Source organism: Chanodichthys erythropterus, chromosome 2 (assembly GCF_024489055.1).
Source record: "Chanodichthys erythropterus isolate Z2021 chromosome 2, ASM2448905v1, whole genome shotgun sequence".
NCBI lineage: Eukaryota > Metazoa > Chordata > Actinopteri > Cypriniformes > Xenocyprididae > Chanodichthys > Chanodichthys erythropterus.
Window position 1 is genome coordinate 21,750,719 of NC_090222.1, and position 22,460 is coordinate 21,773,178.

The 22,460-nt window shown below is 38.5% G+C and overlaps 1 protein-coding gene across 1 annotated transcript in view; it reads left to right on the forward strand.

The window, feature by feature from the left end:
- Window positions 1-22,460, forward strand: part of rspo2 (R-spondin 2) — a 63,366-nt gene that overhangs the window by 7,581 nt on the left and 33,325 nt on the right. The window contains exon 2 of the mRNA XM_067398856.1: window positions 16,611-16,799. Coding sequence (XP_067254957.1) covers window positions 16,611-16,799 — 189 coding nt within the window. The remainder of the gene's footprint in view (window positions 1-16,610; window positions 16,800-22,460) is intronic.

A 22,460-nucleotide genomic window follows, 5' to 3' on the forward strand; every position in this document is an offset into this window, starting at 1 on the left:
GACCAGTGCTTTCTGTTTCAGTTCGTTTGGTTTTGAAAGAATGCATAATTTACATTTGCACATCTGTACCATGCATGTTATTCAAAAGCATTGCTTTTTACATTAAGTACTGGTTCTACTTGGTATCATCTGGACATTTGATGAAGTGTGACAAACATTGTGCATGTAACGGACATAGTTTTGCCTGTTCTGTGACAGATATTTGCTCTGTTCCAAATCCTAGTAAGATTCCTCTATAGGCAACTTTTTAAGGCATCATATGTGCGTTGTGTATTTGCCAAAAAAAGAGACATCTTAATTATGCTGTCATCTAAGATGCCAATTTTTACCCATTTTTTATGACAACATTGCTTGTGTCCTTCATATAGAAGCCATAGCCTTATATATATATATATATATATCAATAATCCCTCTGCTCATTGAAATATCATGTCATTCCTCTAGAGTTTCCTACATTGAGTTGAGAGTCCCATGCATAGCATTATTTGTATGATGAATTCCTGCCTTTGTAGAGTGTTCCAAATCACTTAAGATTTGGCGGTTGCATTTTAGTTAGGATGCTGCTCTAGTATGCAGCTGCCTGTGTAGGTAGTAGACAGAGAGGAAGTTCACTATAGCTTTTGAAACGGAGCTTCAATGTAAAACAAACCTGCTGGTATTTTGCGTCATACAGTTCCATATGAATCACCTCATCTTGAACCAGCTATATGAGAAAGGACGGGAGAGCACAGACAGGGTAATGGGGTGTCAGCTGAGTGTGCTGGACATTTTAAAGAATTTAATTGGTGGTTCAAAGTGCCTTGGAAGGGTTGGAGGAATCGAACTGCATTGAGTAGGCTCTCTGTGTTCCCAGGCTTTGCCAGGTTCTATTCTGTACTGCATTTGTTCTCCGTTTGCGAGTGTGTCCGTCCGTATGCGTTCAGGCCTCCTACCAAGTCTGAATCGATCGGCGAGGGCCTTGTTGTAATTTGAGCTCTAGAGGCTTCCTCGGACAGAAATGCACATAGATAGATATGCAGGCGTGTGTGGCCTGTTTCTGGCTCTGATAGATATTTACATCCACGCCTACACAAATCGCTGGAACAACAACAAGGGGGAACGTTGGGCTGCTGTTTCCCCCTCCCAGTCTCTCTAACACCCGACAGATGGACAGGCCTCCTCTGTTCCCCTGCGCTTGATAGGACCTCTAATTACGCATCCACACCACATCAAAACAGCCATCCACACGCCTTGCTTTCAGCATGGTGCGGAAGTGAGACGGTCAGGGGCAATAAAGCTAAACTCTTGCTTGTAATTTGTTTGTGAATCGAGCTTGGGTCTCGTCCCCTTTGCCCTGTCATTGTGCCCGTCTCGATCGTGGGTCTAGGTCGAGGACGTCTGGACCTTCTAAGAGCTTGAAAGGGAGGCAGAGACACCCTGCCTGCTGCCCGCCTGCCTGTGGAACCCAGAAGTCCTGGTGTGGTTTTAATCAAGGCCAGGCATGGTAGTCATTATAGTGCCCTGGCGCTAAGCTCATTGTCTTTCTTCGTCTCTCACCCTCCCTCTCTTTCTGTGAGGATTCAACATGCAACTCAGATGTGAAGGGGTCCTCAAGGGTCACTAGTCCTTGATGAGAAAGTGAGTGTCAGTGGTTTGTGTGCAGTAGCCAGCAGTATCTGTAATCGGCGTATTTGTTCGGAGTCATGAGTCATCGCAAAACTGGATTAATGCAAAAGAAACTAAACAAAAAGGTCTTTAAAACATTCTGTTCTCTATTATATTATAAGCTGTGTGCTTTTTGCAATGGGAAATAATCATTGTAAGCTATTATTCAGACCATTTTGTGTCAATTTTATGAATTTGTTATGGCTAGGAGTATGAAATGCTCAATTAACTTCATTACTATCATGCCGTCACTAACATGGTTTATAAGTTCTCTCTCACAGACTGAGGTATTTGTTCTCCCAAGAGTAACAGAACCTTTTCCTAATAAATAAATATATATAAAGAAAATATTTAATTAGCTCGCTATTCAAACGTTTGGGCTCAATAAGATTTCAAATTCTTTTGAAACTTTTTATTTGTCAAAGAATCCTCAAAAAAGTATTATGGTTTCCACAAACATATTAGGCAGCACAAATGTTTTTGAACTGTCATTGGTAATGATAAGAAATGTTTCTTGAGCACCAAATCAATGATTTTTGAAGAATCATGTGACACTGAAGAGTGGAGTAATGGCTGCTGAAAATTCAGCTTTACCATTACAGGAATAAATTGTTTTACAATATATTAAAATAGAAAACAGTTATTTTAAAATGTAATAATATATAATATTCATGTTTTACTGTATTTTGGATCAAATAAACGCAGCCTTGGTTAGCATAAGAGACTTTTTCAAAAACGTTTAAAATCTTACCGACTCCAAACTAAACAGTAGTGTGTATTTGAGATTATTCTATTATATAAAATGTGTAAGAATCATATGCTTTTGTTAGTTAAAGACCTTATTGTCTGCAATAATTCAAAAGCCAATGGAAAAATCCTATTGGGTTTTTGTCGAGGGAACCAGGGTGATGCTAACTTCCGGGTTGCCCTACAATAATGGTGCGTTAAAGTCCTCCTGGGAAGTTTGTATTTACGTGGTGGGTAGTCGTGGGCACGACGGTAGGTGCGTTCTCTTTCGTCGGAGTATGATGGCGGTGTGCCTTCTCTAAATTAATTACACAAAATAACACTTCTGCTTTTTGAAAATGTAGAGCAAAGAATGTGCATTAGTTGTATGTTGCTTTTTTATGTTTTTCATTAATTTATGAAGCCACTGTAAACTTTGTTACATACATTTTTATATTATGATGCTATCGTATTTTTTGCTGGGAATCAGCTTACTTCGTTGTAAATAGGAAAGCCTGACAATGTCACTGCTAAATACCCAAGTATTGTGCACATGTACATGTACACGTACAGATCGGGGCTTAAAGAAAATCCCGAGCTTCCCACTTGTATTTACGACATTGTGATGGCGTTCATGTGCGTTCAGCTCGTAAATATGATCTTTCTGACATGACTTGAACGCACCATAATACGTCATCCCTGTACCATTCTATTGTAGTCTGTTTTTGCATTGTCTTTGCCGGGTCGTGTGCATGCATGTAATAGTCTGGCATTGTGCCACCTAAATAGAAAACTGAAGAGAAAAAGCCCTGTTTTATGCTTTGTAATCTGTTGTGCATAATTTGATGAAACTCCGAAGTGTAATTTATGATTTTAATAAGCATGTGGCATTAAAACGCATTCCTCAGACTCTTAAGTTTTGAAACGCAGATGACTTCAATTGTGGTGAATGAATGTAATGTGCAACTTCAATATATCTCTATTTTTGTCACTTTATTGTCCATGGCTCAGTGGTAGGTAGATATTTAGAGGAGGTCAGGCCAGTGGTGGCAGAGAATGATAAAGAAAAGGTTTGGGAGTTGGGGAAAGAGAAAATATCCATGTACATTTCACAAATTCATCCTTTTTTCATCCACTCAGTTATCCACTTGTATTACATCTTGGCTGACTTCAACTGTGTATTATTTTATTTGAACCAGAGCCAGACCTCAGAGGCACACCGTCTTTTCTTGTGTAAACAGCTGTCACGGAGAGGGACGGTACGTTGAAGGTCTCCACAGGCAAGGGTCACATGTAGTTTCATGTTCATGTGTTAATAATGGCTTTGGTGGTGGCACTCCAGTAATGGTCAATACCAGCTTGTCACTATAACTAACATGCACAAAGGTCTGGTGTCTTTAAAGCAAAATACATTTTTGCAAAAAAATGTTTTGTTTTTTTGTCATAGGCCCTGTTTACACCTGGTATTAAGATGTGTTTTTGGTTTATCGGATCACAAGTGGATGAGGGAGACACATTCCTGGTGTTTTAATCTGTTTCTTTTGTCCACGTTCAACCACTCCTGTCATGATTTCTTCGAGGGGAGGGTCTATGAGTGGGTAAATGTTTGGGGCTTTTCAGATCTTTCGATATAATGGATAAAATAAGCTTGCGCAATTTACATATGAATGCGGTCAGAGATGAAGGAAAACATACGGAGAGCATTAGCTTTTATTTCTGCTCTGATAGCCACAAGAACAGAGAGAACATTGTGCTTGGTACGTTTTCCATCTTCAAACCAAACTTGGATCTTCAGCCAACAAAGTTTAAATCCCTCCTGCCTAGGGAGCTTCCTATAATGTTTACGCATTAGGTCAGTAGGCAGAGAGTAAAGGGGGTCTTTTGTGGCTGTTTGAACACATTCAACCACATGAGCATCTACACTACGAAAGCAATCCGGCCGAATGCATTTTCAAATACCTCTGGAAAGGGTCAAAAGTGGACAAGCTCAAAACGTTTTAGACCCTGTTTTCACCTATATTTAGTGTCATCCACTTGTGATCCGATCTTAATACCAAACAGGGCTATAGTCTTTTGGTGAAAAATTTCTTTAAATGCATTCAGTATGTCATATCCATTAATTTTAGTCAATTATAATCTTAGTAAAAAGGCACTTTTTGTCGACAAAAAAATAGCATTATGTAATGACAAAGCACTGTAAGATATAAAAATCAAAGACCATGTCATTTATCAGAATAAACAATCACTGTGTTTTAGAGACCGTTTAGGTTATTGCTTTATGCACAAAGTACTTTATGTAATTGAGTTATGCATTGAGTATTCGCTTAATTTTAATTCTTTGGATTTTTTAACGTTTTGGAAAGAGTTTCTTAAGCTCATCAAGTCTGCATTATTTAAACTAAAATGCAGTGAAACATTTACATTTAACATTTAAAACAACTAAACATTTAAAACAACTCTATTTTAATATTTTTTCAAAAATAATTCATCCCTGTGATGGCAAAGCTGAATTTTCAGCAGCCATTACTCCAGTCTTAAATATCACTTGATCTTTGAATTTAATATGCTGAAACTAATATGCTCTAATATGCTTTCAATAGAACAGCGTGTATTTTTAAACCCCAAACCTTTGAATAGTGGTGTAATATTATGTTAATTTTGTATATAAAGTTAATTAATCTCATACACTTATAGGACTATTGAGTCAGTTTACCAGAATTCAGCTCTTTCATCTTAAACTTATAGCTGGAATCAACATCAAATTTATAGTAATATCAGTATTATTTTCCACAGTATTTTTAAATAAGTCATTTATTTATCATAATGATGCTTTTTCGCCTCATCTTCATTATGACTTTTTGTCAACAAACATTTTTAGCAAGAATTTCTTGGACAAGGTCAATAAGTCTCAAAAGCAAAAGAAGAAAGTTGCATGGTGTGGCCAATGTGTTTATGGGAGTACGGGGCCATACAGGGGCCGTATCTGAGATGTATCTGGCTGCCAGACAGGTTTGTTTTGGTAAGAGCAAGAAGAGGTTGAAGTTGAGTGATTATAACAGAGCTCTTTAGTGTAAGCTCTGCCCTGGGGAGCAGATGAGATGAGCGGCCATTACATAAAACCCTGCCCTGGTGTTCATTTGTATCTGGAAGTGTTCTGGCATGTCCTCGCTTGCCAGGTTTTCACGGGGATTTGACAAATTTGTAACTATACACGCAGATTTTATACATTGTGCCACCCATGTGTGCAGGAAACCGCAACTGTAGAACCTGTTTTTGTTATTTTCAAGCTTATGCTTATGGTATGCGTGCCGTTTTTGAAGTTGATGGCATGGGTGTTGCGTGGTATCCTGTTGAATTTTTGCTTAATTATCTCAATAGAAGTTTTTGAGGGTCTGCTGAAGCTATTTATGGAGTAGAAGACTCAGTCTTGGGCATCAGGCTTTGAAGTCCCCTCTCAGTGGTTGGGACCATATGAGGTTCCTCGGCATGTTTCTGCCTGCCACCCCCGTGGTGCTCTCCACTTTTGACCCTGTGGATCACTTCTGATCTGGCCTGGTAGGGAAGAGTTTAGGCAAGGAGGTGGAGAAGAGGTCTCGTTAAAGGGTTAATGAGGTAATACCTTTCATGTTCCTCAGCATAGCACAGAGTCAGGCGTGAAGGCAAACAATACTGTGTAGAGGGAGGTCTGCTGGGTAGTGTGTCTATATATGTGTAGGTGAATTTTATGTGCACTCATAATTTTAAACTTTGTTTTTAGAGGTGTTTAAGGCAAGCTTCACAATTACTAGTGCTCATATTATTGGAGCAGATTTTACAAGAAAATACTATTTCAGAATTTCTACTTCAAATTTTCATGTTTAATTCAACGTATTACTTGCTTTTTTTTTTTTTTATTTTTTTTTTTTTGTAAAAATGGTGGTAAAATGCATCATGGGCAATGCCATTCATCTTAAAGGGATAGTTAGTGAAAATTCTGCCATTTACCTTTACCTTATGTTGTTCCAAACCTGTATGACTTCATTTTTGTCAAACACTAAAAGAGGTATTTTAAAAAAAATGTCTGAAGTCAATAAGGACCAGCATTCCTCAAAATATCTTCTTTTGTGTTCCAGAGAAGAAACTCATATATGTTTGTAAGGACATGAGGGTGAGTTAATGATGGGAGAATGTCCATTTTTGGGAGGACTATCCTTTTAACTTTTGCATAACTTTGTATTGGATTGTGGGATTGCAGTGGTATTTATGATGTGGCATGAGATCGGATCACTAGCAGGCGGAAAAGGAGGGTCTTGTTAGGTGCGCTAATGCTCAATGTTGTGAAAAAATCCCAGGCACGTCGTTTCTCTGATCTTTTGGCAATGACATTGTTCTTTCTCCACGCCGAAAACCCACTGCTAGCTGCTTAGCATGTGTGTAGAACAGCATGTGTGACTGAATTGTGGGATTCAGAACCCATTGTGCCACAGGTGTGAAAATTAGGTGTGAGGTTTATGTGTGATAAATTACCAACAGGTGTGCTAATTTTAACCGTTCCACTTCCCACCCTCTCCACCACCACCACCACCACCCTCATGTCTTTGTTTCTCTGCCACTCTTTTTACACTTCTATCATTTTAAAGGTTTTTATAAGCATAAACCAAACAATTTAATACAAATTGAATGTTTTTAATTAATTTTAATGTAATAGTTTAAATAAATAATAATATTAAAACATGTTGCCAATGGTATAAAACTAAAAACTGCTCATAACAGATAAAAGTCTTTTTGAACAAGTCTTACTATTGGACATAGTTTTGTGAATCACGCATATTTAACTTTTATTAAGGATGTTTAGTTATTTTTTACTGGAAATGAGACCAAAATATTGATCGAGAAATTGATTCTTCTCAGACCTCACCTCTGATCTTTCTCTACAGATCTGAAACCATAACAGAACATCTCACACTAAAAAAAAATCATGGAGTGGAAAAAGGTGCTAACTTCCAAATTCCATTCTAAAAAATAGAGCTAGCTGTTCAAAAACATGAAACATATCTTCTCTAGCCCTTCATGACAGATTGCTTTTTGCACCTTACGGCGCCTGTCTTTGGTCCACACATAAAGAACTTTTGTGTGTGTGTGTTTACGAGAGGTATTACAGTTAAAGTGCTATTTGACCTCTCAATCAAAACTTTCATTGTAGAATTGCAGCATATGTATTCATTGTATTTTTCAATTGCATTTGCTTTTCTTAAATGGTAATTTACATGAATCAAAATGGCTGCTCTTTCATGCTTAAAAGCAGTGGTGGAACTATGATGAATTTTTGAAAGGCCAAACCCCGAAAGCGAGTTAGCATTTTAGGACTTTCGGTTCCATCGTCCCAAAGTCAATGGGTTTTTTGAATGGGTTAAATGGCTGAAATAAGGTCCGTGGTTGACACAAGATCAAGATACTTTTACGTTTTATTCTACGACATAAAATACATCAGTATTAATCTACATGTGATTTTAAGCTGTTAGATGTCTTGAAAATGATGGTTGCTAACAAGTGGCTAAATCCGACTACAGAGGCTGTTGGCGACATTAAACGTCATCACGCCAAACAGGTAAGCTCAGTCCGCTTTTACAGCCTAGTTATGCTTATAACTGCACTCTTACAAACTGTTTTAATTTCAGGGAAAATGTTTTTAGATAAAGAATTAAAGAGCTGTCAGAAGCTTAGTGTTGAAATTGTACGACGTGGTGTAGTTCACTTATAGCCTAGCTTTTTGCTTCTGGCAACTGCATTTAGGCTTCAAAAGTTGTTCATCTGTGAAATTATCTTGATGGACAAAACATGTAAGTAGTATAAACTTTTGTTGATCACAAAGCTTATTTTATTGTGATAATCCAAAAGCTTATGGGAAAATCTTATTGGGTTTTTGTCGAGGGAACCAGCGTGATGCTAACTGCCGATTGGCCTACAAAGTGATGTCATAGTTCCACCACACTATTGCAGTTTGCCTGAAGTTAATGGAAATCCAACATTCACTTTCATGTCTCATTCCCTGCAGTGATCGAACCAGCAAACTTTTGGTTACCAACCCCAAGCTTTAAAGACATTTGACTAAATAAATAAATGAATAAATGTTTAATCAATTACAAAACACTATAGGCAAGTTCTAGAAACAGTTTAAATGATTGGCTACCTTAAATAACGGTATTTCCTACTTTAAATGAAAGACAATAATCAGCCTGTATACATGCTCTACGATCTCTCTGCGGACTAAAAAGCCAAGCCAAGGTATTAGTATACACGTCAGCAGGTTTGCCCTCAGGTCCTCTGAATCCCTTTTTGTCTTGCACCAACTGCAAACAAACACTAACACCAGTACCAGCTGCCCGAGCTTACAAGGCATGTTTGGATATCAAGTCCACCGATTCAATCGTGGTGATCCAATCTACAAATCTATCTGTGCTTGCCATGCCTCCCGGGCCTGTATCACAGGAACACTCTCACTAAGCTAATAAGCCGGTGCAGTGAAACAAATGTGTTTACTCAGACACATGGTGCAGAATCATTATAAGTAATGGGATTGCCCTAAATTGTAAACATATGCATACAGTACAATCTGTTAAAGTAAACTGGAGTTGGGGGGGAAAAAACATGGATGCCTAAATCCTGACTATTTCCAGCTGCAAAGTTGTCGGAGGTGAGGTCCAGCATATTTTCTGCTAAATTGGAGGAGAAATGTGCCTTTAGAGCAAAACGTATACCCCTGCCATATCCCACCATTCTGGCTCTGGTGTTTTAATCTTCAGCAAAGTGTGATTTCCATGCCCATGACCATGACAAATAAAGTCAGATGCAACAAATGCGGGTGGATTGATGCAGTTTTCCATGTACTGTCTTCAACCATGTGGAACAATGTGGGGACTGGCACACTTTTAGTGGATGATCTGAAAGTTTTATTGCATACTCCCAGTTTCTTTTCCATTATAAGAGGCGAGCATTTCTGATTCTAAACGGATGGTTCACCCAAAAATATTTACCCTCATGTTGTTCCAATGCCGTATGATTTTCTTCCTTCCACAAATGGAGATTATAGTGACTGAGGCTGTCATTCAGACTAACATCTTCTTTTGTGTTCCACTGAAGAAAGAAAGAAAGTTATACAGCTTGGAGCAACATGAGGGTGAGTAAATGATGACAGAATTTAAAAAAAGAAACCGCTGACTCTGTGCCAACTTTGACTTTTCTCTCTATTCCCATTCACATAACGCTGATTACCCACTTACTGGGCTTAATATATTGTATCATATTGTTATTCTTTGTGCTCTAATACATCTTTATGGTTGATTTTGTATGGTGGTTTAAAGCCTTGTTATTGTTAAATAAAACATATAAACTACAAATAATAACAAAAATATTAAAATTATTACAAATAATTTTCATTAATTCACAAACTGGAAATAAAATATAATAAATATTAGATGAAAAATAAAAAAAACTTGCAGAAATATAGCTTTGGCAACTAACTGAAAAAGTAAATTTAAACTGAAGTACTAAAAAGGGACTGAAATAAAACTGAAATAAAATAAAGCTAGAAATGTAAAAAAAAAAAAAAGATAATAATAATAAAAATGACATACAATACTAAAAATAATTTTAAATATTAAAAAACTATACCACTTTATAAATAATACTAAAATAACACTGGTTTAAAGGTAAAATGTATAATTTTTCTTATTTTTCTTATTCCAGTTTGCTATCCCATGTGTCGAAACATGGGATATGCACATATACACAGCTATAAACATTCATTCCTCTTGTTTGTTTAAATGGTCCAAAATGTCGACTTTAACCAATCATTATTTTTACAATTTCAGTTGGTGGCTTTAACTTTAAAATTCAGTTATTTTAGGGGCCCTATTTTAATGATCTAAGTACATGGTCGAAAGCGCATGGTGCAAGTGCACATAGGCATGTCCGAATCCACTTTTGCTAGTTCAACGATGGGAAAAATGGTCGGTGCTCCAGGTGCATGGTCTAAAAGGGTTGTCCCTATTCTCGTAATGATTAAATGGTGTGTTTTGGGCATAACATGCAATAAACCAATCAGAGTCTCATCTCCCATTCCCTTTAAAAGCCAGTTGCGCTCACACCATGTCGGATTCGATATTTACATGGCACAATTTGCAAGCGGAAAAAATGAATGCTTCTCCAAAGAGGAATCCTTTTATTTTTAATATTTAAAAATGTTTGTGTGCTGCTGCACATCCCTGTGTGTGTAATAAGGAGAGTGTACACACATTGTGCACCCACCTATAGGTGCATTTTACTAATGCACCCTTTAAATAACAAAAAAAAAATTGCGCCATTGACTTTAGACCAGGTTTCAGTTGGTCAGTGGCACAGTCTATTTCATTTGCCTCAAAATAACAACGTGCCAACAATGCATTTGAGCAAACCTCGTTTTCAGACCAGCACACCCATGGGCACACAAATGGACGCAAATGCATTTTCTATTTAAACAACGTGACGCAGGATGTGAAAATGATAACTGCGTAGAGCTGAAACTAGCAAAAAACACTTGCGTCACGCCTGGTGCCACATTGCGCGGGTGTATAATAGGGCCCTAGTATTCTTTGAGTTAATTGTGACAATGGCATGTAAAGCTCCTGTAAAACTAGTTTATATGCAACATTAAGACAAATCAGATTGTAATTGATTCCACTTTTGCTTTGCTTAACAGTAACTGTGTTATGGCTTAAGTAGAGAGATACAGAGAATGATCTCCCGTCTGTCTCTCAAACAATTCTTACTAATTCGATGAACGTTGAATTAGCCTCAGGGTTGAAGCTACTATTGCTTTCTCTTTCTCTTCTAGAGTTTTTTTGTATTTTAACTTTTTACAGCTTTGAATCTTGACATATTGTATGACGCATGATATCATCTAGAGTATAGGGATAGGGATGATGTCATTGTTTGATGTCATAGGTATTTTTGAGTGTGAGAAAGAGAGATCACTGGGAGTTGTTGGCAGTGTTGTGATTGTTTGTTTGAGGTGAGGTTTGCCCTTTCTTCCCAGCTCTGGCAGCCTGAGGCGATGAGCTCCACGGTTGTTTGAGAGACTTTAAATGTACCTTAGACCGTTTTTTTCTGTCGGATCTCACTCGCACTGTAATTACTGTTGATCAGGATTCAAAACAAAGCCAGCCAAAGCTGAATGAAGGCAACACAGTCCAACAATGCTGTCATACATTGTGTTAAGAGCTTGAGATTCGCATGAATGAAGGACCAAGAATTTAGCTTTTACCTGAATGAACCACAGTCTCGCCACAGAAACTGGGCACAGTAAAACTAGCACAGAATATTTTTGGAGAGATATTTTACTCCTCATAAGTTACATTTCATTGCACTAATGTCTGCAGATGAATATTTGTCTGCAGTTGGATGCCTTACGTGTCATTTGATGTTCCTGAGAGGCGATGTCAACAGTGATGTGTCTATTATAGATGAGAGAAGAAAGTAAGTGCCCAGAAAACTGTGGCGAACGATTGAGAGAGTAAGGGAAAGAAATGAAAACATAGCTAAGAACAAAATAACATCTTCAAAAGAATAACAACCCTTCATTTTTGCTCCCCATACAATTCAAGACATCCACCTCTAATCCGTTTGTACTGGTGATTTTGTGTCCTGGCTGATAGAAATGGTGGAAACGGTATGACCGAGCTGTCTGTTGGTTCTTTTACACAATACAATGTCACACTCTAGACGATTTGCAGAAACTGTCTTGTCTGGTCAGGCTACAATAAAATGGAGTCCTTGTGGTGTCTTTAGCAAAGATGTTCAAAGAGGACAAGGCCTTTGTAAATACAGTTGTTTAGGTTGTAGATGGATCGTTTAATGCATGATGAAAGAAGGCACTTGCATATTTTGGTTTTGTGAAACATTTGTCCCGTGCTCTCGGTGTAAACAGTTTTGCTTTGTTATGGGAAAGGACAGTTCAAAGAGAGGTGCACAGGTTGTCAGGTTGATGTCAGGGCCATTGGAACTGTTTCAAAGTAGCAGGGACACATTGAAGTCAACGTGCATTTGCTGGACTGAGCCTCTTATTTCTTTTAAGAAAATATTACAAAAACAGTTTTTTTTTTTTTCTTTGGAATAATGTGCTGAACATGGGTTTGCATCATTGCATGGATTATGAAATTTAATAATCTATTATAATACCTAATGTGTTACAGAGGCCATCTCGAATTATCCACATGCACTTGCAAAAGAAGCGGACAATGCACAGTTTAAATGATAAAACTGTTAAAACTGTTGTTGTTTTCTTCCCCATTGTGATTTTTTTTTTTTCTTTAAGTATATTTTTGAAAATGTGCTGCAGTGCGCCTTGACTTATGATGATCACTTGTTCATTTACACAATAATTTTTAATTATTAATTAAATAAAAAATTAATTATATGTTCTGTCACTAATGTGCAAACCTAATAGATATTAACAGTCTAATTAAAGGGATAGTTCATGTAAATATTACAGTTCTGTCATTTGCTCAAACTGTTTAAAACCTGTATGACTTTTGTTCCTAGCTGCGTCCCCCCAAAGTTGTGAACCTCATTGACTTTCTATTGTCTTGTTGTGTTTCACAGAAGAAAGTCATACAGAAATTTGAAATGACTGATTTGTCATTTTTGGGTGAACAATTCCTTTAACATCTGTTTGTGTTAGTTTCATGAAGGGGTGTTATCCTTTCTTTTTATTGGCTCGGTAATGTGCACAAATTGAAACATGGATAAAATATTGACTATGAATATAAAGATGATATATTATTTTGTTTATGCTCAACTGTGCAATCAAATCGAAGAGATAAAAAATGTTTACTTAAAATTTATTCTGGGTTTAGGGGTGGATTTTTGTCAAGTTAAAACAAGAAATGTGTTCCTCTCTCTTTAAAAAAAAAATCATAGTTTTAGTTCTGAAACAGTCGCTTGCCAGCATAAGTTACACTCCGGCAGGTTAACATGACAGACTTATGGTAAAGTTTAAAGCTCACGCTGGTATGAGTCTTGGAACAAAAAACACTCTTAGCAGCCAAATTAGGCTTATCCCACTGTAATTTACGTAGAACTAGAAATTCTGCCAGACCGACACACTTAGATAATTAGCGTTCTAGAGTGACTTAAAAACATAGCCAGAGATGTTGTTTACATGTATGAAAGCCACTTGGATCATTCGGTTTTTCTTGGATGGCCTTTTATCATTCAAACAGTTCAAGCTGATTTCTGTGCAAATAAGACACATAAATGCCACATGATGGCTATGACATAACTTTGATTTGAACAGTTGAATGCAGAAAATGAATGGTCTCCCACTGGGCACTTTTTGTTTGTTTCCCCTCTTGGGTCCCAGTGTCTCTTTAAGGCCTGATTTGACAGTGATATTGGAAAGCCATCAAATTTTCTGGTTTAGAGCTTGAATTTAATCCCCTTGATGAATTGATGAAAATACGATACAGAATGGAAGACTCCAGTCATAGCTCCAGGTATAAATCAGCTGGCGGTGAAAAGATTTCCGTAAAATGTGGAAGCACTGGGCCCTCTAGGGTGGCTCTTGGACACCCTTGCCCTAGACGCACTAGATCCCAGCCTCCTTTTTGACATGCCTGTGGTCAGAGCTGGGAAAGCCGTCCTCAGACATGCTGCTGTTCCAAAAAACTCGAATGAGGCAAAAAATGTCAGCTGTGCCGTCTCCCTTACTCTTTCCATTTATAATTACTAGGCCAGTGAGAGCACGTCCCATCAATACAGGTCTGAATGGCATGCCATACAATTGATAACAAGCAAAACCCTGCCAAACACAAGGCGATGAGGGAAACGGCATGATCATGCAGGGCAATCGATGCGCTGATGTGATTGTTCATGGTCAATCTTGTTGTTCAAGCTCTTGTTGACAGCAGCAGTTAAAGAAATCATTTAACTGCCGCAAGGCTTTGCTGAAACAGCTCTGACAGTTGGATGAAAGGAATAACACCCCTATGATTAAGGAACAGGGGAAACGGTTTGTGATATTGCCATACCGCCCTCAATTAACGAAATTCAATAAGGGAAACACTCTGATAGCTTTCGGCTTTTTGAAGTTCCAACCTCACGCCAGTCCTGGTTTCCGCCTGTTCTCTGCACTATGATCGCAATCAGGTCTGAAGTGTGTGGGCTGAGTCGGCGAGATTTTTACCAATTTACGGTGAATGTCAGGTTTCTATAAACATGTTCAAACTGTATACCATATGTCTTTATGTGTGGTTGGGGAAAAAATGAGTCCATATCATTTCCTTGTCACAGAAACACAGAGGTCACATGGCATGAAACAAGCTATACAATAATGCTGTCTATTTTTGGTTACCATGAAAACAGCATGATAAAACAAAAAAAATAAATAAATAAATAAAAATGCTATAAATATTCCTAATCAGTTCTAGGGCTTTTTGTTGCAGACAAGTTGATTGGCAACATTGCCTTTTTACAGTGTAAATTTGAATGTGTATAGCACATGCGTAGCATATAGATAACAAATGTTGTGATGATTACAAATGTATTTTTATAATTCAACATCACTGATTTTTTGGAAGAACTACCTCCGCTACAATAGATAAATAGGTAGTGATTGTTGTATATTGTATAAAATCTGGTTCCTGTATGTCTCTTGTCACCTATTAAAGGCTCTGATCTCAAGTAGTCAAGCATTTTTTCTTAAACTTTTCAGTTCTTTATCAGTTTCAGTTCTAATGACAATTAGAAATCTAGATTAAAGACTAAGGTTGTCTTGTTCTGCCCCCTAGTATATTTTGAATACAATTTTGGGCCTTATTCAACTAAACATGAACATAAACATGATGACATGTACAGTAAGCAAATACAGTGGCCTAATGCTTACTGGTTTTAAAGTACATTCTGGGTATTTCCAGTGAGCAAATTTTTAGTGCGCAAAGATATCGACAAGAAATGGCTCATTTAGGGAACAGATTGAGGAGTATGAGAATGATAAAATCTAATATTATAATTATTTATTTATCTTTTTAACTGTAACTCTGTAACATCTTTTTAAGCCATGCAGAAATTTTAATGATTTTTTTTTTTAAATGGTGCACTGTTATTTATTCAGACTGAGAAAAGATGAGGGAAAAAGGGAATGGGAAAAAGGTCAGCGAATAAAGCATTGTGGTGGGTCGTCCACTTCGGACTGTTACTCTATCTTGGTTTGTGATATTTAAAACTTGGCTCCAATCAATAGCAATGTCTCTGGTTTGCAGCTATTGTGCGCGCCCAAGGACATTTTCCTGTAAAGAGGACGCTAAGGAGCTTACATTAAGAGACCTTTATTGTGAAACAGTATGGTCGTTACTGGCTCCTTTGTCTTCTACCAGCAACATGATCCTTCTTGGAGTCAATGTGGTTTTGGGCTTTCAGCGGCTGTCTGAACTCTACATACAGGAGTTGAGCTTTGAATCAAATCACTGTACTGCAAAAACGTCAGGCCTCACTAGTGTCACGGTAATGACAGTTTCTTTAGTCAATGAAAGTTTTATGTGTCAATGAAAATGTCTTGGACACACACGTTTACCATTCAGCGGAGCACTTTGTAGTTAGCTTGCTCTGTGGTGAAGTGGTTACAACTTTACTTTGCTGGTTTTGATTGCAAGAAAGGAGTCATGAACTACCACCATGCTCCCTTGCTCCCTTAAGCAAGACACTTAACCTCAGTAAGTGTAAATGTACAGTAAGTTGTTTTTGTTAAAAATGTATGCTTTTGTCTTGTGACTTAGAGTACATTCTGCATTCATGTAGGTCAAGGTTATGGTTGCTGATAGTCCTGTATTAAAGCAAACAATCTCGCATTCCATATTCAATCCATACGGGATGCAGTTTGTCCCGTATTTTAGAGTTTTACATTAAAACGCTTGGGGAAGCTTCTGTTTCGCATTTAAATTGATTTACTATTCAGTATACATTTGCATACAATTGCCATATTTAAACTATCGCATATTAGAATGGAAAACAAGTTGCATGCAAGGGTTTATGAAGGTATAAAAGGTATTTTGTTTTTGTTTTTTACTTTGTGATCAGTTGTCACTTATCATCAATGGTTTACTGAAATCTCAAGTGGCATGTGCTATAAAGAAATGGAGATTGTTGGCAACCCTTGTAAAGATGTCACTTTAACATTATTTGCTGTTATTAGCTGGTAAATGTCTGTTTTGTGTCTTGCTTTATTGCAGCTAGCTATGGAGCTTATCCCATTTGTAAAGGCTGCTCGGTGTGTTCAAAGGACAACGGGTGTATGAACTGCCAGCCCAAGCTATTCCTGTTCCTGAGGAGGGAGAGGATGAGGCAGTACGGCGAGTGTCTCCACGCCTGTCCGTCAGGCTACTATGGAATGCGTGGGACAGAGATCAACATGTGCTCCAGTAAGATCCTACACTTCCTAATTCACATATACATGCATACACACACTGCCTATTTGTAGCACAGGTCTGTGAATGCTAAAGCACAGACATGCCGCTTTAGTATGGATTTGAGCCTGAGCTTAGCTCTGTAAAGAATATATTTATCAAGTCACATACTGTGAATACTCAAAGTAAAGTATTTCGGCCTTGTATTTGATACAAAATGCTTGTATATTGTAATTTCGTGGTGAGTGAACTGCCAAATCCAACTGTCGATTTGGCAAGTTTAGACATTGCATATAAGATATGCACTATTGAAATCTGTAATCACTTTCTATTTCTCCTGAAGAGTGTCGTGATTTGTGAAGACACTTTTCCCAGCATTTTCCATGTGCTATTATATGTTTAAGTGCTGTCTGACATACTAAGATCATATACTGTAGTTCCTTAACTACGATCAAAACAGATCAAACTTTTATATTGCATTCAGTGTATGAAACAAGTAGGGATATGCCAAACTACATACACTATATTGCCAAAAGTTTTGGGACGCCTGCGTTTACGTGCACATGAACTAATGAGATAACATTCTTAATCTGTAGGGTTTAATATGGAGTTGGCCCTCCCTTTGCAGCTATTACAGCTTCAACTCTTCTGGGAAGGGTTGAAGGCTGGAAAGGCTGGAAACCTTTCCACAAGGTTTAGGAGTGTGTTTATGGGAATTTTCGACCATTCTTCTAGAAGCGCATTTGTGAGGTCAGGCACTGATGTTAGACGAGAAGGGCTGGCTCGCAGTCCCCGCTCTAATTCATCCCAAAGGTGTTTTATCGGGTTGAGGTCAGGACTCTGTGCAGGCCAGTCAAGTTCCTCCACACCAAACTTGCTCATCCATGTCTTTATGGACCTTGCTTTGTGCACTTGTGCGCAGTCATGCTGCAACAGGAAGGGGCCATCCCAAAACTGTTCCCACAAAGTTGGGAGCATGAAATTGTCCAAAATGTCTTGGTATGCTGAAGCATTAAGTGTTCCTTTCACTAGAACTAAGGTGTTGAAAAACAACCCCACACCATAATCCCCCCTCCACCAAACTTCACACTTGGCACAATGCAGTCAGGCAAGTACCATTCTCATGGCAACTGCCAAACCCAGACTCATCCATCGGATTGCCAGACAGAGAAGCATGATTCTTAACTCCAGAGAACGCGTCTCCACGTCACCTGCTTTAGAGTCCAGTGGCGGCGTGCTTTACACCACTGCATCCAGTGCTTTGTATTGCACTTGGTGATGTAAGACTTGGATGCAGCTGCTCGGTCATGGAAACCTATTCCATGAAGCTCTCTACGCACTGTTCTTGAGCTAATCTGAAGGCCACATGAAGTTTGTAGGTCTGTGGCTATATTGACTCTGCAGAAAGTTGGTGACTTCTGCGCACTGTGCGCCTCAGCATGCGCTGACCCCGCTCTGTGATTTTTACGTGGCCTACCACTTTGTGGCTGAGTTGCTGTTGTTCCCAATTGCTTTCACTTTACTTTACCACTAACAGTTGACCGTGGAATATTTAGTAGTGAGGAAATTTCACAAATGGACTTGTTGCACAGGTGGCAACCTATCACCACGCTTGAATTCACTGAGCTCCTGAGAGCGACCCATTCTTTCACAGATGTTTGTAGAAGCAGTCTGCATGCCTAGGTGCTTGATTTTATATACCTGTGGCCATGGAAGTGATTGGAACACCTGAATTCAATGATTTGGAAGGGTGTCCCAATACTTTTGGCAATATAGTGCATTTCCAAAGTCAACTAGTCATTTAGGCAACCGTCTTTTTTTCAATATTTTTTTTATACTCTGAATGCAGTATTGACTTGAGTTTTTGGTTTGACCTGATTGGACACATTTTCTAGGGTGCGTTTACATAAGATGCGTTTTTGCAAGGGTCTTGACATGAGTATTTTACTTGACCTACTGCATTAAAATGTGGGGCCCTATAATTTTCCCGTTCAGCGCCACGTCCTTAAATTAGTAAATGCATTTGCGCCAGTTAGTGCGCCCATGGGCGTGCTGGTCTAAAAAAGAGGTGTGTTCAGGCGCATTGCCGGCGCATTGCTATTTTAAGGAGCTGAAAATAGACTGCGCCATAGACCAACTCAAACCTGGTCTAAAGTCAATGGCGCAATATTTTTTTGTTAGAGCGCGTTGGTAGAAACTGCGCCTCTGGGCAGTGCGCATTGACTTTGGTTATTACACACAGGGATACGCATCACACAAATATGCCAAATATTAAAAACAAAAGGATTACAGTGTAAAAGAATATTATTGTATAGGCTACATAAATATAAAAATGTAATGATGAATAGTCATTGCGTGTATTAGAATTAGGATACCTATTTTCAATTCAGCCTATTACTACTTATAATGATGAACGAAACTGGCTAATTAATTGAACAATCGTGCCAATACACACACATATTAACTGACTCATCGCGCGGAGCTATTTGAAAGCCTGCATCCAACGCAGACGACTGAAAGATTGACTGGCCACTTAACAGGTAATTTCAGCAAAACATCACTCGTTGAACTCCTCAGTTGAATCGGTGTGTTTAATAAGTCAGTGTATTTTATAATGTTATATGTTATATAATATATAATTATATAATATATATAATGTTATATCCTGCTTGTCCCGTAGATGATCTGCTCACGCGCTTTAACTTCGCGCACGAGCAGATCAGTTTCTTAGCATTCAGCTTTTCCGCCAACAAATTCCGGCATGTAAATAGCAATCCGCCATGGCGCGAGTGCATCTCGCTCTTAAAGGTGCCCACGAACGTTTTTTTACAAGATGTAATATAAGTCTAAGGTGTCTCCTGAATGTGTCTGTGAAGTTTCAGCTCAAAATACCCCATAGATTTTTTTAAATTATTTTTTTTAACTGCCTATTTTGGGGCACCATTAACTATGCACCGATTTCACTCGACGCCGCCCCTTTAAGACGCGAGCTTCCTGCCAAACGAGCTGTCAACTATATTACAGCGCATTTACAAAGTTCACACAGCTAATATAACCCTCAAATGGATCTTTACAAGATGTTCGTCATGCATGCTATATGCATGCTTCGAATTATGTGAGTAAAGTATTTATTTTGATGTTAAAAGTTTAATTCTGAGTGAATCTGAGGCTGGGCTCCGTGGCTAACGGCTAATCCTACACTGTTGGAGAGATTTATAAAGAATGAAGTTGTGTTTATACATTATACAGACTGCAAGTGTTTAAAAAATTAAAATAACGACAGTCTTGTCTCCGTGAATACAGTAAGAAACGATGGTAACTTTAACCGCATTTAACAGTACATTATCAACATGCTAACGAAACATTTAGAAAGACAATTTACAAATATCACTAAAAATATCATGATATCATGGATCATGTCAGTTATTATTGCTCCAGCTACCATTTTTCGCTGTTGTTCTTGCTTACCTAGTCTGATGATTCGGCTGTGTGCAGATCCAGACGTTAACTGGCTGCCCTTGTGTAATGCCTTTGATAACTGTTGGGAACGTGGGCTGGCATTATGCAAATATTGGGGCGTACACCCCGACTGTTAGGTAACAGTCGGTGTTATGTTGAGATTCGCCTGTTCTTCGGAGGTCGTTTAAACAAATGAGATTTATATAAGAAGGAGGAAACAATGGAGTTTGAGACTCACTGTATGTCTTTTCCATTTTTGAGTCAAGGGCACCTTTAAAGGGAATGGGAGATGACACTCTGATTGGTTTATTGAACGTTACGCCCATTACTCATTAAAAGAATAGAGACAACCCATTTCAAAAATGCGGCCCGGCGCACGGACCGTTTTTCCGTCGTTAAAATAGCAAAAGTGGATTTGGACACGCCCTGAGTTCACCTGCGCCGTGCGCTTCACACTTTGCGTTTAGATCGTTAAAATAGGGCCCGTGGTGTCTGTGATGGGATTCTTTAAAAGGATTTAATTGACTGGTCAGATGTTGGATGTCACCCATCCCTAGAAACAAGAGTGAAATAGGAAAACAAAATTTGTATATTTGTCTGCAAAGAGCAATATAGCAATATAATAGTCCTACTGGAATTTTGTAACCCCCCCCCCCCCCCAACCCCCCCCTTTCCATGCTCTGTATTTTATAACCTTATTTTAACATTTGCGCCAGGCCTGAGACACTCCGGACCTTTGAGGTTAAGTGAAAAGCCTGAGGTGTTGGCTTTGTACTTCATGTGAAAACAAAACTCTTACTCTTTGGATTGTTCGAGCCAAAGTCCTGACAGACAGACTTGAAACCTCAGAGGAGTGTGTCAGGACCTACAATGCTAATAAACCCAGATGCAGTACAGACACCCCTGTATAAAAACATGTCCCTTCTCACTCAGCAAACTCGATACAGCTTTATCTGCCAATTTTATCAAAAGAAAAGGAGGGGGAACGCCTAAAACGCCTCATTTACCATAAACTGGATGTACCAATTGAGGCTACTTGGCTGTATAGAGTTTGCCTGTTCTAAACTAGTAATTAAAGTCTTTGCACCTAAATTTTATAAGTTCTTAAGTTGTGGAAAAGGGACAAAGACACGTTGTTTTCTGAGACTGTGTCTTCCAACCATTTGTTGTCCTCGTTGAATTTTGATTTTAAATGATACTGAAATGTGGCCAGTTAATCTGGATTCCTTTCATGGAGAACTTCTCCCAGAACAAAACCTCACATTGTCACGTAGCATCAAATCTCCGTGCAAAGCCTACTTTGATGTAATCACTGTTTCAGTCATGACTTTGTAATCCAGCTTCGCGTTTGACCCTCCTCCTTAAGTTATGCTTTTTCTGTCTTCTTTGCTAAGCTCTTCATGTCTGTCAGTCATAATGGGATGTTCTATCAGGGTTAGTCGGAGAACTAATCGTCGGGTCACTGGGAACAATTTCGTACACACGGCAGCCGTTCAAAGTCCCTCCGCATTTTCTCTTGTCCGGGTTTTCAGCACAACTACAGTACGTTCTTCTAAGAGCCTGAAATGGTGGATTACATTGGAGTTGATCGTGTTTTTAAAAAACATGCTCTGAAATCACTTAAGCAGCAGCTGCTTATCATTAGACCTTGAGTGTGTGTGTGTGTGATCCTATCTCGTTTAAGAATGCCTTGCAGAATCGCCAGGCCTGAGTGAAAACAAAGGCAAAGAGGAGACAGGTTTGCACTACATCAGTGCAGACTCTTCCGCTGGAGCCGTGGGGTGGGGTCGAGCGCTTTTGAAATACACATTGAACACTGACCTACGTCTGGCGAGCATCATATGCGTGACCCAACCATCATAAATGTGTAGAAGGGAGATTGTATAATTGACTTAAAGGGATAGTTCACCCAAAAAATGAAAAATTCTATCATTTACTCACCCTTATATCAATGCAAACCTACCTGAATTTCTTCTGTATAATACAAAGCAAGATACTTTGAAAGTTGTCTTTTTTTTTTTTGTCCACACAATGAAATTCAATGTGGTCCTGTGTTATTTGTACGCTAGCATTCATCAACAAATTTATCTTTTGTGTTTCACATCAGTGTTGTTATCACTAACTAAAACTTTTAAAAATCAATTGAAATGAAGTTGAAATTAAAATGTAAATATAGCCTGAAAAAGGTTTGTTGAAGTTGAAGTACTAAAATGACTA